Source organism: Thunnus maccoyii, chromosome 2, assembly GCF_910596095.1.
Source record: "Thunnus maccoyii chromosome 2, fThuMac1.1, whole genome shotgun sequence".
Lineage (NCBI taxonomy): Eukaryota > Metazoa > Chordata > Actinopteri > Scombriformes > Scombridae > Thunnus > Thunnus maccoyii.
The window spans coordinates 30864512-30882057 of NC_056534.1; the positions used below are offsets into that span (position 1 = coordinate 30864512).

The window sequence follows — 17546 nt, forward strand, 5'->3', positions numbered from 1 at the left end:
TAAATGGGTGTAACCATGTTGCCTTTCTATGAAACAGGATTACGAGGGGGTCTGGATGATGGGAAATGTACCTTTAATGTATAGAAACGGATTAGAAAGACCACTGATTTGAATGATAAACTATCCAGTATCATATAAAAGGAGGATACTACACTGAAAACAGAATTATGAATTAATGGAATTTAAAATGTTTTATTTTTGAGTATTAAAAGCAGCACTGACATACAAAAATATAAAAAAAACAAATAAACATAATTTATTTTTTAATGTAAAATGTGCGCATGATGCATCCAGCATGTCAATCAAGATGAATGAATGTACCATCAGAGTCTATCAGAGTCCATTGTAGAGTGGTCTGCAGTGCGGCTCCAGTTTGTCCTCCAGGACGTAATCTGGTCCGCAGACCCAGGGGTCCCCCGTCTCCCACTGCCACTTCTGCAGACTCTGCCTCAGGCTCTCCAGCACGGCGCTGAGGGATGGGTCTGACGCCAGGTTCCTCGTTTCCAGCGGGTCTGTCCTGTGTTGGTGAAGTTTTTGTTAATATTTAAATATCATAAACAGACTCAGGACTAGTATTCCCCCCTCCCCAGACTCTACCAATAAAAAGAAAATCTCTACTTTTTGAAATTCATCTGGATTTTCCACTTTTTATTCACTTAGCAATTCAAGTATTGTTTTATTCAAGTGGATCAGCTCATTTTAGGGAACAACAATTGCTTATTAGCACAAAACACAATAACAATCTCAGAACCATTTTTCTATTTCCCCTATAATTAATATCAGATTACATAGTTCTTTCCAGGAATCCTTCAAGGAAATTATCAGGAAACTATGAACCTGTAAAATAAAGCAATACAAAACCCTCTCCATGTTTCCCAGAATAAAACTTTGGTACAGAAATATTTATTTATTTTGTTGGTCTAAAAGAGGTCAACTTTAATAGTCAGAATCTAAAACTACTGGAATAAGTCTAAATAATACCCACCATGTGTACGTTTTCTAACTGTAAACGCCCCCCAGGATGCTAAAACCCCTAAATTCCTAGAAAACAGCACAGAGGACATGAACTCAGTGTCTTTAATGAAAGTCACAGCTCTGAAGAGTCCAGAGAAAATCCAGAGCCAGGCCTTCAAACATCAGTTATAAAGAATTCAACCTAATTGTGATTGTGATGATGACGGCGGCTGAAAATCTGGTTGGATTTGACGACAAAAGGCTTTTTGAAGTTAATGTATAATTGAAACAAAGTATCTGCAAGCAGGTCTGATCTGCTATAATCTTTTTTTTTTAGTATGTTATTTCAAAAAACTCAATCTGATTAATGTCAGAAAACAGTGTGAATCCCTGATGGCTCTTCAGAAAAATTAAACTCATTTTGGGATTCAGCTCTTCAGAGTTTAATTCTATGTGGACGACGGGTTCACATGCAGCTCCAGATGTGGTGGATCCAACCAGGTGAGTATCAACAAGCACTATTTCTACCAACTACTACACTCGTAAGTTTTTTTTACATTTAAATAAAAGGTTGTTTTTGTTTACTGGATTTAGTTCTATTTATGGGTATAATTTCTGAAAATTAATTTCTTAACTAAACGATATTCATCTGTGAGTCATCACAGTCAACATTTTGTCCTCCTTAAATGAAAGCAACATGATGAACACTGAGCAGCAGTTTCAGGCAACAGACCTGGTGTCGTACAGCTCCCAGCGCTCTCTGTAATAATACTGCTGCAGGCTTTTGAACCAGTGCGTCGGCTGACTCAGCCTCGTGCGGTTCAGCAGGTCCTGGAAGGTGGGTGACACATACAGGTCCTGGTCGATGGGGAAGGGCATGCGGTAGTGTAGGTTGTGGAGAAGGTGGTAGGCCCCCTGGTGGACAGAGCGGATTGGGTAGTACATGGTTACCTGAAAGTAAAATGACAATAAAGCAGTCAAATGCTTGTGTTTGAGTCCTTCATGAAAAGTCTATTTCTGACAGTCAGTGTTGATGACATCCTGTCTGACAGCAGCGATCTTCGCAAACCTCGTGGAGGGACTGGCTGCTGTAGACTGTGTGCCAGCTGCCGGGCTCAGTGACCAGAGCAGGCAGTAAGGAGCGACCGGTGAGGTGGACCAGGTCTGCAGGGCTGCCGGGGAGGCTGTAGGACGGGTAGGGAACAGAGAACCAGTCCAGTATGGTGGGAGTGATGTCTGCCGAAAGAAGAGAGAGGAGAAGAGTCACAGAAAGACAGAATGAGACAGACAGTCACAAAATGAGACAAACTACCTCAGCTGATGGAACAAATCACATTTCAGTGTAATGTTATTATACACTTACTTGTGATTACAGGAATTCTTAAATACTGCGCATGAACTCATTATTGGTATAGTGCTATTTCATACTGCATACAGAGGGACATCCCAATGAAAACCATGTATCTCCAATTTTGGTGATTTTTGATTTTTCAGATGAACTGAAGGGTCGATGGAGATACGTGGTTTTCATAGGACAGTGTCAAACATTGATATTAATGTCTCACATATTTAATGTTCACAAGTTATATACTTGAATACTTTCCAGTCTATTTAATGTGTTGTAATTATCCTCGGCAGTCATTTATATAACAACTGTTTCTACTGTTTTTGTACTGTTGCTTTGGTTTTAATCGATATTTTCATTTATGTATTATCCCCTCGGGGATCATTTTCAGTTAATCTCATTTTGTCTGAGATCTGCTCCTGATGCATCATTGTTAAGTCTCCCTCTTGTGGCCGACTAAGCACATGAGAGAAACACATGTTTGTTAATATGTATAAACCAACCTGAGGGTCGGACCCACCAGTGTGTTCCCATGATAAATCTGTGATGGCATGAGTTTATAAAGGAATGTTGAAATACTTAGCACTTTTTTTCCAGCCTATAAAAATTCTTGAAATCGAACTACCTGAAGAGGAAAATCTATTTATTGAACTGCTCACAACTCATGTTCACATTAAGGCAAAAACCTGTGATGAAATGTGCCAAGAAATACTGCTTCATTGTTTTGGAGGAGGTGATTTTAAGTATTTAAGCCTTTATTATAGAAAGTGGAGAAACTGGGAACACTGCGGTCCATGGTTGACATCTTAACAGGGACTGGCTGCTACACTTGATGAGCTATACTTTTAAAGGACGGGTTCACAATTTTTCAAGTCCGTCTTAAAACAATGGTGTCCAAATGAACATTGAAATATGTTTTTCTTCTTTAAGGGCATATCTTCCAATTTAAAATATATTTATTTCCTCCAAGTGTAGAATAATTATGAATGCTTGACCCCTACGGTGAGGGGATCTGGTGGCTCTGTTATGCTTTGGGGGGCATTTTGCTGGCATGGTTTGGGTCCACTTGTCCCCTTAGAGGGAAGGGTCACTGCAAATCAATACAAAGTTGTTCTGAGTGATCACCTTTATCCTATGATGAAACATTTCTATCCTGATGGGAGAGGTGTCTTCCAGGATGACAATGCCCCCATCCAGAGGGCTCGAGGGGTCACTGAATGGTTTGATGAGTATGAAAATGATGTGAATCATTGATGTGACCTTCAGTCACCAGATCTCAACCCAATTGAACACCTAAGGGAGATTTTCTCTCCACCACCATCATCAAAACACCAAATGAGCGAAGAATGGTGTTCATCCCTCCAGAAGAGTTCAGAGACTGTAGAATCAATGTCAAGGCTGAGCTAATATGAAGCTTCAGCCATCCAAATGAAGCCTCATATCAGCTTCAGATACATTTTTAAATGTATTTTTGCATAAAATGACTGTGTGGACACACTGTGGATTTTGTCCCTCATCACTTACACTGAAAGCACATTTGAAGGGGATCTTTTAATAGCCAGTATAAACAGGAGGAATGATTACATTGAGGAAAACCTTGTTTGGGCACCTGACTGTTGTTTTAAGACATGAAAAATTGTGAACCTATCCTTTAAGATAACAGCCACTTGCAGCTTCTCCGCCCTCTTTCTCCCATCCATCTCTTACCTAACAGGCTTACGAAGGCCTGGCTGGTGTCTCCCCATCGCTCTCTGTGCTCTGGAGAGGACACCAGCATGGGCTCTGCGGTCCCGGAGTGATACAGGTTGGTTCTGCCGTTAGGGAAGGGGATGCCGTTATCTGAGCTGTAGATGACCAGTGTGTCGTTCTCATAACCAGCGTCCCTGAGCTCCTGAAGAACTAATCCGATACCTACAGGGGAAATTTACACCGTTATGACATCTCTCCACCCTCTTTTTTATGTATGTATAAGTATAGTTCACATACCCTGATCCAGCCTGCTAACAGTGGTGTACTGTGCAGCCAAGTCAGCTCGTGCTACAGGTGTGTCCGGTACAAATGGAGGAACCTGAAGACGAGATGATGAAAAATATTTGTGATTTGTTTGCAAATTTCATAAAGTTAAATATCAAAACTAACAACAGCAGTAAAGGCGTGCCCAAAAAATCCTTATTTTCAAATGAAATTGAGACTTTTTGTACATCTAAATAGGTTAATATTTGATCACTGACCTTTACTTGTTCTGGTGTGTAATATTCTGGTGTCCAGTCAGGAATTCTGCCCATTCCCATTTCACCATTCCCAAACTTCTCACAGAAAGCTCCATACTGGGGCTGCGAGTGTCCACATCGGTGGGTGTCATGGAAGGCAACATACAGGAAAAAAGGCCTCTCTTCATCTTTTATACCCTCTCTGTCTCCTTTATTCTCTTCTTTCTTTTGCCTTCGCTCAAAGGCTTCGTCTTTATGGGTCTTAAAAAACTTGCGAACCAGGAGTTTGATTCGGGTGATGTTCCTCCCCACCTGGAGGACAGAGTTGGTCTCCTCTGTGTAGGCAAAATCAAAAGGGTATACAGATCCAGGACCAACGTGCTTCTTTCCAATTATACCTGTGGCAATGAGAGAAAATAAGATGAGATAAAAACATGAGTTTCTGTGAGTATACCTGAAATAAAAAACGAACAAGTCACTTTGTTATTTACCTGTGTGTATGTTAGCCTGGCTGAGGAGCAACGGCAGACTTTGAACTCCATCAAATGAGTTGAAATGATGGACCCCCTGATGAAGCCCATACATGCCATTCTGGTGCTGAGAACACAGGACAAACACAATTCATTGATATCATGAACAAATGAGGGGTTATACTGTACATGTGTGTGCATGTGTGTGTGTGTTACCTGTGGCAGGCCAGTGAGGATGGTGGAGCGGCTGGGGGAGCAGCTGCTGACAGAGGTGAAGGCGTTGCTGAACACCAGGCTGCGCTTGGCCAGAGAGCGCAGGTGTGGCGTGTGGACCACAGAGTTGTTATATACCTCCGTCTCAAAACCTGCATCATCAGCTGGAAGAGGAACAGACAGGGACTTTCTACATACTTTTACTTCTGACCACATAGTGCACATCAATGAACTCATGAGTATATACTGATGTCACAAAGTTTCTTCTGTTCACAAATTCAGAGGTGTTGCAAGAAACAGTTTCAGAATTCAATACGTTTCAATCACTGATTAATCATTTATAGATAAACAATAAAGTAATGTCTTAGAGTTAATTACTTTTTCTTAGGGTTAACTTCATAATAATATAAAACTAAGATAACATTATGTAATGGAATGTAATTAGGAAACAACTGTTATTAATTAGATGATAGGTTTGACTGATATGAAAGTTATGCTGTCAAAAAATATAAATTTGCCAGATTTTACTTTACTGGATTTGCCAAAAACAGACATTAACATCTGGTTATTTTACAGTATATATAAAGTTGGATAACAGATAAAAGAGTTATTCTTGTGTATGCATATAGTGTATGCTTATGGGTAGTTTATTATTTAGCCTAATATTTCAGCACTATAATGTTTTCAGTCAGAAAGTTAAAAGGCTGATTTACAGTCTGAAGTTTTGCATGACTTGTTGTCACAGGTTAGAAATGAAACCACTCACCAATTATTAGAAGGACATTTCTGCTCTTTGACTCCCCGATGCAAAAACATGCCAAAGTGAGAAAAAACAACTCGAGCAGCATGATGATGATGATGATGATGATGATGATGACTGCTCTTCACTGTTTCCCAAAAAACAAGCCTACTCTTAAGGTTTCAGGACCACGTGCCGTCTGAAACATTTAAAACAAATGAATCCATTAAACAACATAAATTCAGTCGTCAAACTAGCTGAAATAAAGTGACTTATAATGTAGTGAAGCTCATAGATGTATCATAAAACCCGAGTAGACTTCACTTTTCACGTCTTCCTTAAACAACGTAAGCCCCGCCCACCCACGGTCACATGACAGACGTCACATGACGAGAGCCGACAGGGCGCTTTTGCTGAGTGACGTGAGTTTTAGGAAGTAGTTTCAGCGAGAGGAACAACACTTATGAGAGCAACTGTGCTTGCTGAAAAGCAGTGAAATCACAGCTGAATTACGAAATAATGCAAGAGAAGAAAGCATCAGACTGAGTAAGATTTTATATTTTATTCTATTTGTTATTTTCGGTTTTATTGTGTTTTATTCCTTTGTTTTTATTCTCTTCTATACTGTCCAAATTTATTCTATTCCGTTTGTTCAGATTATTCACATTCTTCCATAACATTTTATTGTCAAATCAATTTTAGAGGAATAATATAGCCTACATAACAAAAACGATTTTTTAATGTTTTATTATGTAATATTATACTCGTGATTGTGGAGAGAAATGCTTGTCTATTGTAAAGCAATCACTGATCAGACAGGTGTTCAAAGCACTGACCTATCATATGATCATCACATGATTGTAGGCCCTCAAAGCTCATTAAGGTCACAGGTCACAGGAAAGCATATGGAATACATGTCCTCAGATGACCTCCTTAACTTGTCGTAAGTGGTTGTTATCTGTGTAGCCGAGCAGCTCGACTGATGACTTTTTCCATCTCACACAGATCACAACATGCATCTGAAGATATGGCGCTGTATATTTGTCCAGGAAAACACACACAAACCGATGCACGCATGCACACAGAGCACATCTTTGTTGTGTTGTCCTGAATGCTCAGCCTGTGGGGAAAGAGGACTCCCAGGAGAAAAAAACAAAACCAGAGAAACCACTTCACAAGAACCGATGAGTGACATATAAAGCAAAAGAGGACATTTAAATCACTTTGTGTAAGTGGCTTTTATCTTGTATTCATCTTACTCATACATTCATTTGAATATGTAAAACAGGTTAAAAGAAAGGACATCTTTGTGCACCTGCAGCTATCACTTCATTCTTTCTGCCAACCTCCTCCTCTCCAGGTTCTCCTCCTTCAGCTCTAACTTTTATATGATGGAGCAGCCTCTAATGGGAAGAGACTTGGCCCGAGGCTGCTGCTCCTGCAGCACCCTGAAGACCTGGCTGCCGATCCTCTCCTGGCTGCCCAGGTACAAGCTGAAATGGCTTCAGATGGATGTGCTCGCAGGACTCACTGTCGGGCTGACAACTGTACCGCAGGCGCTGGCCTACGCCGAAGTAGCGGGCCTTCCTGTGCAGGTGAGTCCTAGCAGAGCTGTGTTGAGTCATCAAGTTCTTAAAATCGTCTTGTTCCAGTAAAACATGAAATATCAAGGATAATGTGAACAAAAGAAGTGAACGAGTGTACATTCCCTCCATCTTTTTTGTCACTTCTGCTCAATTGTAGAGAGTTGAAATCATGATCTTGCCTATCAGTGACATCCTGGATCTTTCTGTTTATTTTTTACTGATGCCTTTCCTTTCACCTAAAGATCTCAATCTTTATTTATTTATCATAAGAACTATTTTCATAAATGATCAATCGCTTAAGTCAAAAATTCCAAACATTTGCTGTTTTCAGCTTCTAAAATGTGAATACATGCCACTTTTTCTGTTTTATATAACTGCGAATTGAATATCTTTGGGTTTTGAACAGTTTGTCGGATAAACAAGACATCCAACAACCTTGGGTTGTGGGAAATCTAATTTTTGAATGTTTTATAAACTGAAAAGGTCATTGATTAATTGAGTAGGAATAGAGATTAAGTGATAATGAAAATAAGCCCTGTTAACAATTTAATCTAAGAGCTTTTCTCTCCACAGTATGGGCTCTACTCTGCCTTCATGGGGGGGTTCATCTACACTCTCCTGGGGACCTCTAAGGATGTGACGCTGGGTCCTACAGCCATCATGTCCCTCCTGTGTTTCTCCGTGGTGGGGGGGCAGCCCTGCCGAGCTGTGCTGCTCAGCCTCCTCTGTGGACTCATCCAGGCTGTAATGGCATTACTGAGATTAGGTGAGGGGAGGGCAGGGCGCTGCTGTAGTCATGTGAAAACCTTGTGACACCAGTTTTTTGGGGTTTTCTAAATTTAGTAACACTTGCCCTTGTGAGCCAAGTGGATGAACTCTTAACATGATGTTTTTTCAATATAAAAAATTACTTTTTATTCACATTGTGACACATTGTCTTTACCTGACATCACTGATAGTGTAACATTACATTTTCCAGTTTGTAAACGTTAGAGTGATCTCTGTATCAAAACCTGATATAACAATATCAAAACTAATTGTTCAGAAGACAGAAACGGAATCTAATTTACAAAATTAAAAAGCTTTATTGATAGAACAGAGTGTGAAGAAACAGGAGATTAGTTTGTGAGTGCAGGAGAACCACTTCTTGCCACCACATCAATGACTTCCTGTGTTTAATCGCACACAGTTTTTGTGAAATCTCTCAATCATGCTTTTGTTTTTGTTCATTCATTGCTATTCTGCAGGCTTCCTCTTGGACTTCATCTCTTTCCCTGTAATAAAAGGCTTCACTTGCGCTGCTGCAATAACGATCGGCTTTGGACAGGTCAAGGTGAGAGTCAAAAACATACACAGACACCCACAGAAACGGCAACAGAAATAACAACACACACATCAAAACCACCATATCTTAGTTCCTTCTTATGATAATAATCAACAGCAACTGCAGTTTCACATTTATATTTTCTAGACACAGTCTTATCAAGAAAAAAAGTGGCTCTGTCGTGTTGCCGCCCCATATAAAGGGCAGAAAATGTTGTTTGGCACTTGAAAATTTTAAAAGGGATGTTGAGGAAGCAAGTCAGCAAACAATATATGTCTATCTACTAAAGGAAGGAATCTCTGTCTGTATATCTGTGTGTCTGTATGACTGTGTGTATGTATGTCCTTAGCATATCTCTTGAACTGTTCATTGGATCAACTCCACACTTGGCAGGTGAATTGCTGGGGAACAAAGGGAGTGTCGTGCTGAATTTGGTGCAATTCGGACACGCGACACATTTAATATTAATAAACTTCAACTCTGAATAAGCAAGCAATCAGCTGCTCCCGCTCTGTAGCAGTGGGGCAGGGTTTCTGGGCTCTGCTACTGCATGTCATGATCAGAGCTGTACAACCCTGCTGTGAGAGATACAAGGGGATGACATCTCTCTTAGTTAGATAATGTTAAAAGTAGGCTTTGCTATGGGTTTCCCAACTCATTTTAAAAAAGACAAGAGAAAAAAAGAGAGAGGGCTAGTGACAGAGAGACAGGCTGGAAAGCTTTCTCTGAGAGAGAGAAAGCCTGTGAATGACAGAAATACAATGTTATTTTGTGATTGTTTCACGGCAGTTACGTTCTAAAACACAAATAAACAACCATCAAACACTCAACAGGTGATTTCTTACATGCTAATAAATAATAACTTAATAAACTGTGAATAAACAAGTGAACAGCAAGCCACTCTGTGTCTGAGTGCAGCGGGGAATGTTTGATACAAACACAGTCACATCGCAGCGGGGTGGGGCTTCTGGGCTCTGACTGGCTGATTGGGATGAAGGCACATGTCCCGCTCAGTTAAACTGCTCGAGAGAGAAGAACAAGTGCACACAAGAGAAAAAAATAGAGGTGGAGGCAGTAAAACTAGCCAATAGGAGTGCAGACACGTTTGATTGGCAGCAGAATAAATCAAATGAAGGCTGTAAATAGCTTCTACAGTTCAACCTCAGTTTAGTCAGTATGAAATCCAACATTAGTCGGGCTTCTACCCCAGTGTACAGTTTACAGCAAGGGTTCATTATATATCATATAGATTTTTCAAAATTAGGATCAGCACTTTGATACTAGATCTAGCTTGACCTTGGAGCCAACTGGGAGGTGCAATTTTTATTTATATAGCGCCAAATCACAACAAAAGTCATCTCAAGGCACTTTTCACATAGAGCAGGTCAAGACTGTACTCTTTAATTTACAGAGACCCAACAATTCCCCCATGAGCAAGCACTTGGTGACAGCGGTAAGGAAAAACTCCCCTTTAACGGGTAGAAACCTCAAGCAGAACTTCCAGTTTTTAACTGGGTCCTGGGGAAATTCTATACAAGTCTTGTGGCATTTATGCAAGTTTTCCCTCTCAATCTCCCAGACCATTAATTTAATCTACACACTACACACTCCCCTGTGCTAAACATAAAGATTGAGAATATCATTAAAAGAGTGTGTTGATTGATTTGGATATGCAAACTCATTTTGTCTACTCTTATGCACCCTCTGTGTTCATAATTTGACATTTGACCAGATCTACAACTCCTCTTATTGTCAGTGGTCTCAGCTGATAGCCATCCCCTTCGTTTATTTGTCTAGAATCTTCTTGGACTCGAAGGCATCCCCCATGAGTTCTTCCTGCAGGTTTACTACACCTTCTACAAGATCCCAGAGGCCAGGATAGGTGACGTGGTCCTGGGTCTGCTTTGTCTTGCTCTGCTGGTCATGCTGATGTTTATGAAGACGAGTCTGGGCTCTGGCAACGCTCCCGCCTACTCCAGAGTCGCCAGGAAACTAGTGTGGGCTGTTGCTACCAGTCAGTACCTCTCATGTTCATATGCATGCACACCAATGCTTTGTAAAAGTGAAACACTGTTCACTTTTACAAAGCATAAAGAAAGAAAATAAGTTTAATAAATAGGTCTATCATTGTTTCATTCATTGCTATAAATGATCTCTGCTATAAAAATCTCTGTCTTGGTCAGTGCGTAACGCCCTGGTGGTCGTGGCTGCATCCTTCGTTGCATTTTCCTGGGATGCTTACGGCCATCACGTGTTCACAATCACTGGGAAAACGTCCCAGGGGCTCCCACCATTCAGGCCACCACCCACCTCAGACACCACAGCCAACGGGACCATCGTCACGTTTGGAGAGATTGTAGAGGTGAGGAGCGGAGGGAAGGGCCAGTTACAGCACGAGGGCAGTGAATCTTTTTTCGCTGAATGATTGAGTTGCACTTCCCGAAATCTCCCTGTCTCCCAGGAAGTGCAGCTGACTAACCAGTCTTCCTCTCTATGTTTGTATGCAGGACTTTGGAGGAGGGCTTGCTGTGATCCCTTTCATGGGTTTGTTGGAAAGCATTGCTATCGCGAAAGCTTTTGGTAAGTGTCTAATTAACATTTATAAACCATGTCATGTTGCAAAAGCATTTTTCTACACACTTTGTCAGTATTAGATAATCAAGGCAGTTAAAGCTTGAGTGCTTCATCTGACTGTTGACTGATTTTGACTTCCTGTTTCTCTTCAGCCAGTCAGAACGACTACAGGATCGATGCCAACCAGGAGCTGTTGGCAATTGGTGTGACTAACATCCTGGGCTCGTTTGTGTCAGCCTACCCTGTCACTGGCAGCTTTGGGAGGTGTGTGTGTGTGTGTGTGTGTGTGTGTGTGAGAGAGAGAGAGAGAGAGAGAGTATATAATGAACTTGCTGTTCAGTTGGATCAATGTGCTGCTCCTAGCCTCTCCCTCCTAGATAGAGAGGTGAAGTCTCTCTTTTATGCTGATAACCTTGTTCTACTGTCTCCTACTGAACAAGGATTACAGCAACAGCTGGACATAGTAGAAAAGTACTGTCAGAACAGTAAATATGAAGAAAACTAATGTCATGATTTATCAAAATTGCCCCAGATGTCAGGAGAACAAATACCAGTTTACCACAAATAATCATGTCATTGAACATGGCATGACTTATAACTACCTTGGTATAACCATAACAGCATCAGGGAGTTCCAAAATGGCAGAGAAAAGTGCAGTAAAAGAAAAAGCTTGAAGAGCTCTAAATGCAATTAAGAAAACATTTTATAATTTACAAATTCCACTTAAAATCTTAAAATATTTGATAGTGTCATCCTGCCCATTGCACGGTATGGTAGTGAAGTCTGGGGTCCACTCAGTCATCATAGCATTTTACACAGAAAAACACCAACCAATGCACATAGAGCAGAATTAGGCAGATACCTACTGATAATTAACATTCAGAAGAGAGCACTCAAATGTTTTAATAACCTTAAATCCAGCCCCCTAGACACCCTCCATAACAAAGCCCTCCAAACCCAAGAGCTGAGCCCAGAAAAGAGTCCCCTATGAGACTAACTGCCTCCTCTCAGACACTCTGACCAGTCTCACCAGCACTGCTTTCCAAATACCAATCAGAGTAAACCAAATTATAACACAATGTAAAGAAACCTACTTGGAACACTGGAAAGAAGAAATTAAAAGCCAAAGTAGATGAGACTTAGTTATCTGGCCCTGAAAAGAGATGATGAATAGTCAGAATATCTCTCCATTGTCAGAGAGCAGAGACAGATCCTAACCAAGTACAGGCTCAGTGACCACAAACTGACAATCCAAAGAGGACGACAAAAAATCATGGCAACCAAAAGAAAACAGAATACGTGGTCACTGTTTGACAGGTGAGGCTGAGACAGAGATACACTACAATGTAAAACATTCAATGAAATAAAGAACATTTACTTTAACAAGTTCAACTCTGTAATTTCAGATTTCAAAGAGCTTAATGACAAAAAATTCTAAATTAAAAATACTACTAGGAGAAGGAGAAAGGAGAAAGGGCATATCTTGCTGCCCAATATGTATCAACATGCCACAACCTGAGGGACAGTGAATGACCTGGACACACACACACACACACACTAATTTTGTTACCAAATATTTACTTTGTCATGTTATCTCTCCACATTCAGGACAGCAGTGAACTCCCAGACTGGTGTTTGCACTCCAGCGGGTGGGATCGTCACCAGTGAGTCATGACACTTTCAACTTTCACTTTACCTGTCTGTGCTCTCTACTGCCCTCTTGTGGTGGTTTGTGATTTTCTCCCGTTGCTTTACCTCCTTTCTCCCCCTCTGCCTCCCTCGTAGAGATGAGAAAGTGTTGTCATGGAGGTCAGAGCTTGTGTTAAAGGAAACATCAAAAACTGTCTTTAGCAGACATGGACAGATTGCAAAACAACAAAGGTGATATTAATCTTAAACAGAGGCAGCCCAGTATGTGGACATCAATGATAGTGTTCAATCAATCAATCAATCAATTTTTATTCATATAGCGCCAAATCACAACAAAAGTCATCTCAGGGCACTTTTCACATAGAGGAGGTCTAGACCGTACTCTTTAAACCACAAATGTGAACAACAGCCTGACTATGTGATCAGAGGTTGAGGAGTCAGAGAAGAGCAGAAGGATTTTGTGTGATCACTCAAAAAAGATTGTCACATAAAGTTCTCAGTTTATCAAGATAGCATAATGCAGTGTGTTGAAATACCTCTAATTTGTATATTTTAGCTTTTCTGGTTCAATTAAACATCACATACTGTAGGTAGAATGATGCTCTTTTAGGGTTTTGTGACTTCAACATCAATCTCTCAATGTCTATTTATTTATTTTTCAATTTTAAATAATCGTCTGGAGCAACAAAAAGGTCATCACGCTTATATTAATGCGACTTTGCTTTCTCTGTCTTCTTGTGCTTGTTTCACAGTTTAGAAATGAGAAATATTGCTGAATTTCCCCTTCTGTCTTTTGCAGGTGTGATTGTGTTGCTTTCGTTGGCGTTCCTCATGCCGGCCTTCTACTACATCCCCAAAGCTTCTCTCGCTGCTGTTATCATCTGTGCTGTAGCTCCTATGGTGGATTACCAAGTCGTGGCAAAGATGTGGAGGATACGCAGTAGGTGTCTGCTCCATTTCAAACATAAGTGTATTTTCATGTGTATTCGTTTGTTTAATTAAATTCCCGGGGTAATGTGTCTCCCACAGAGCTGGACTTGCTGCCTTTCTTTGTGACATTCCTGATGAGTTTCTGGGAGGTGCAGTACGGCATCATGGGAGGTGTAGCTGTATCTGGAGTCCTGCTGCTGTACAACACAGCCAGACCCCAGATAAAGGTACCATAAAGTAACACTGTGCACAGGACTGCGTATGAGTGACTCTGATACTTAAAGGAAGAGTAAACTGCAGAACATATTTGCAAGAACCACTCGAATTAATAGATTTGTTAGATAGATTCACAATTATTCAAGTCTGTCATAAAACAATAATCAGGTGCCCACATTGTAGCTACATTGAAACAGGTTTTGCTTGCTGTAATCATTCCTCCTGTTCATTCTGGCTGTTTAAAGATCCCTTGAATGTAATTGATGGGGGACAAAATTCAGAGTCCTTGTGTAATGTGAAAATGGATTCAAAAATTTAACTTAAGTTAATATGAGGCTTCAGCAATCTGAGTTACATGAATTAAGTGGATATCTTTAAAGGTTAAAGTATTTTTAGTACAAAATTCCCTGTTTTTAATTACATTACATTTTTTAATTACATCATTCAGTAATCAGGCCATCATCTGTTATCTGTAATGTTGCCTTTCTTTGCTTTACACCTTGTAGCACCATCTTGTGGTTCAATCGAAACAAATCAAACCAAGCAAAAAAACAAACAAACAATAAATCAAATTCCAGTGTAATTTCCAACATATTGTATCTAATCTATATGATCAAACTTAGCTGGTAAGAAAACACCTCCAGTTTAACTCTTCATTCAGTCTATGTGGCGATTGTGTGTTTAAATTATTTATTCAGAATACTTCATATTTCAAAAGCAATAGATCTGTAAACAGTTTTGAGGCTACCAGCACCAACATAAATTTGATGAGGTTGAGGTGCTTTTTCTTTTGCATTAAATCAACGGGAAAATGTGAACTGAAGATGAAAAAGTTAGAAGAAAAGTAGGTACAACAAAAAGACCAAAAGATTTGAGGAGTGTGTTGATCATAAATTAATGGCATCTAACATAACTGATGTTTTCTTCTTATCATTGTGTGTCCACTGTGATCAGGTGTCTGATCACGGTGTATTGCTGATTGAATTGGGCAGTGGACTCAGCTTTCCTGCCACAGAGTATCTCAGCCACATCATTCACTCTCAGGCTCTGCAGGGTGAGGATTTGTTTGATAATCTGTCTTTGTGTAGAGCACACTGACTTTTTGAGGCTGTCTTTACCATTTACTTTCCTGTCTTTCTAATCTTAACATGGCTCCCCTAGTGTCTCCTCCGCGGTCAGTGGTCCTAGATTGCCATCATGTCAGCATTATAGATTACACAGTGATCAGTGAGCTGCGGGACCTGCTGAGGCAGTTCAAACTCCGAGAAGTGGGTCTGGTCTTTTCCAGATTGCAGGTACAACAACCAGCCCTCACTGCCTTACAGATTTGAATTGAGTACTGATGGAGTTCAGATTATTGGCCTGTTAAATGCATTTTAGTTGAGGGCATTGAGGATTTGAAAATATAATTCTAATCTCATGTTATGGGGAAGAAATCACTTCCTATTATCTGTTTTGTCTCCTTTGCTCACACACTCTGCCTCTGTCTTCCTTACTCCTTTAGCCCTCTGTTCTTGAGGTTCTCCAAGCCGCTGATCTGCAGGACTTCAGGTATACAGACAGTGTGGAGGCAGCGCTGCTGCTGACAGAGTCAGGAAACCGCCTCAGTGACTGACACAGAAACTGCCCATTCACAGTCTGGAGAGGAAGAAATGACAAAAGCAAAAGCAAAAACAATCTGAACTGAGATAATTGGGCTGTTATGATGTTGATAAGTGATAAACTACCTCCAACAACTGATTAACTGGCTGTCAGGTGTTGTGATGCGATGTTGTGAAGTGATGCCCCTCCTTCCCCGGTCAAAGGAAAGTGTTGCCTTGGACTTTGTATCTGCTAAACTTGACTTTGGAAATCATTGAGGAATCTCAACACTAGATTACAGTTGCACAACAACATCGGCCCAGAAGTCTAATATTATGTTTTATAGCATTTTATGTTTTGTTTTTTTCAAAGAGACATTTTGCAGCATTTTGTATGAATGAGGAGGTATTTAGAGAAATAATATTAATGATTCTAGGTGAACTGCCGGAGACGAAATCTGTATTTACAGAACACAAAGAGGGACAATATGTGTGTTAATAATCAACAGAGTAAACTCACCAGATATGAGTCATTTTATTTATCTATGTAAAAGGAAATGTCCGATGATTGATTACCCTAATTTTTATGTTGTAAAGAAATGCTGCCAAGGTGGAGGCAAAATGATTTTAGTTTAGTCAACATAATGACACTAATTTATATCATTATATTATTAATCCAAATCATCACATCCATACAAGATTTTTTACGGAATAAAAAATTTACATTTTCATGTGTATGCATGTGTGTTTGTACTGTATGTATCTGTATTATACTGAAGTCACACATTTCTGTACGCTTGAAGAGAAGAACATTCATGCTCTCAAGGGTGAAGACCGTGCAACAATAATTTCAACATAACGACAGCAAAATTGCGCTTGTACAGGGAATATTTGTAAAAGGTTTCCTTGACAACAGTTTCTACCCAGTTTTATACCTAACTCCTGGTACTGATACATGGATGATGCTCTCACCAAACTGCACTACTCCAGCAGATCAGAGCAGGACATTATCAGTGAGGAGGAAAGCAGACAGAGGGAGCTGCAACAGGTCCAAGAGATCTTGACTTAAGACCAGAAAGGACACTGCTAAATCAACAGGGACCACCAGAAGCATCCCAGCTGGACTCCCTTACAGCACATAGCTTAGCTGTCAGAGCCTCTTGCCAGAATCTTCAGATCTCAAGGAGTCAACACTTACCACAGACCAATCAACACCTTAAAGGCCCTGAAAACCAATCACCAATCTCTTACTCCGAGCAATGAGGTCCAAAATGAACCCAGTTTTCTGCCAAAGATGGAACACTTAATGTTATTTCACATAAGAGATTTCTGTATCTGTGCTTTTGTCTTTGCTTTTTTCTGGTTTAAAGTGTCTCAGTTGGAACAAGGCGTTGTCAAGTATTTTCATTCAAATCAAATCAAATTTATCAAACTACAACCACAGCACACCCAAACAGTCCTGATGAAGCAGATTATTAAGTGATAACCTCTTCATAAATAATAACTGAGGATACTTTTTTCAAAACTTGAACTGTTACTAATTAGGTCATAAATATTAAGAAATATATATGATTCGTAATCGGGTTTTCAGGGGCTTTAAGGATCTAAACGTCAGAAATGGACAACATCAGCTGTCTGTGATCACCAGAACAAAACCAGTTGACCCATCGACAAAGTCGACAAAAAGGACAAAGTCATCGATCAGGCGTCAGAGAAAGATCAAGGAGGACGTTCACATCTGACACCAGAGACCAT

At 40.2% G+C, this 17546-nt stretch overlaps 2 protein-coding genes across 3 annotated transcripts; one reads left to right on the forward strand and one right to left on the reverse strand.

Moving 5' to 3' along the window:
• Positions 1-42: 42 nt before the first annotated feature.
• sgsh (N-sulfoglucosamine sulfohydrolase (sulfamidase)) lies at positions 43-6297 on the reverse strand. Of its 2 annotated transcripts, XM_042434801.1 has the most exons (10): positions 6256-6289; positions 5959-6130; positions 5196-5356; positions 5001-5106; positions 4531-4907; positions 4286-4367; positions 4007-4210; positions 2024-2190; positions 1688-1905; positions 43-517 (listed from the first exon to the last, which is right to left on the reverse strand). In XM_042434801.1, exons 2-10 carry the CDS (start codon positions 6038-6040, stop codon positions 334-336), a joined length of 1581 nt encoding a protein of 526 aa, XP_042290735.1. In that variant the 5' UTR covers positions 6041-6130; positions 6256-6289; the 3' UTR covers positions 43-333. The 2 variants fall into 2 exon arrangements, with proteins under 2 accessions (XP_042290735.1, XP_042290726.1); XM_042434792.1 differs by having other exon boundaries at positions 5959-6297.
• A 62-nt stretch (positions 6298-6359) lies between these two features.
• On the forward strand, positions 6360-16520 carry slc26a11 (solute carrier family 26 member 11). The gene is made up of 15 exons (XM_042434607.1): positions 6360-6477; positions 6937-7159; positions 7292-7526; positions 8091-8283; positions 8765-8850; positions 10639-10855; positions 11025-11203; positions 11349-11421; positions 11568-11679; positions 13024-13079; positions 13865-14005; positions 14095-14222; positions 15166-15265; positions 15373-15506; positions 15716-16520. Exons 3-15 carry the CDS (start codon positions 7320-7322, stop codon positions 15824-15826), a joined length of 1737 nt encoding a protein of 578 aa, XP_042290541.1. The 5' UTR covers positions 6360-6477; positions 6937-7159; positions 7292-7319; the 3' UTR covers positions 15827-16520.
• The last annotated feature ends 1026 nt before the right edge of the window (positions 16521-17546 follow it).

What these genes read in the sequence shown, in the direction of transcription:
- sgsh (XM_042434792.1), bottom strand. Translation starts at nt 6,040, where the DNA reads ATGCTGCTCGAGTTGTTTTTTCTCACTTTGGCATGTTTTTGCATCGGG. An exon ending in TGTTAGCAGGCTGGATCAGG is followed by an intron (nt 4,211 to 4,285) that starts GTATGTGAACTA and finishes TTTCCCCTGTAG; the next exon opens with GTATCGGATTAGTTCTTCAG. An exon ending in GCAGCCAGTCCCTCCACGAG is followed by an intron (nt 1,906 to 2,023) that starts GTTTGCGAAGAT and finishes TTTTACTTTCAG; the next exon opens with GTAACCATGTACTACCCAAT.
- slc26a11 (XM_042434607.1), top strand. Translation starts at nt 7,320, where the DNA reads ATGATGGAGCAGCCTCTAATGGGAAGAGACTTGGCCCGAGGCTGCTGC. An exon ending in TGCTATCGCGAAAGCTTTTG is followed by an intron (nt 11,422 to 11,567) that starts GTAAGTGTCTAA and finishes GTTTCTCTTCAG; the next exon opens with CCAGTCAGAACGACTACAGG. An exon ending in TCACTCTCAGGCTCTGCAGG is followed by an intron (nt 15,266 to 15,372) that starts GTGAGGATTTGT and finishes TGGCTCCCCTAG; the next exon opens with TGTCTCCTCCGCGGTCAGTG.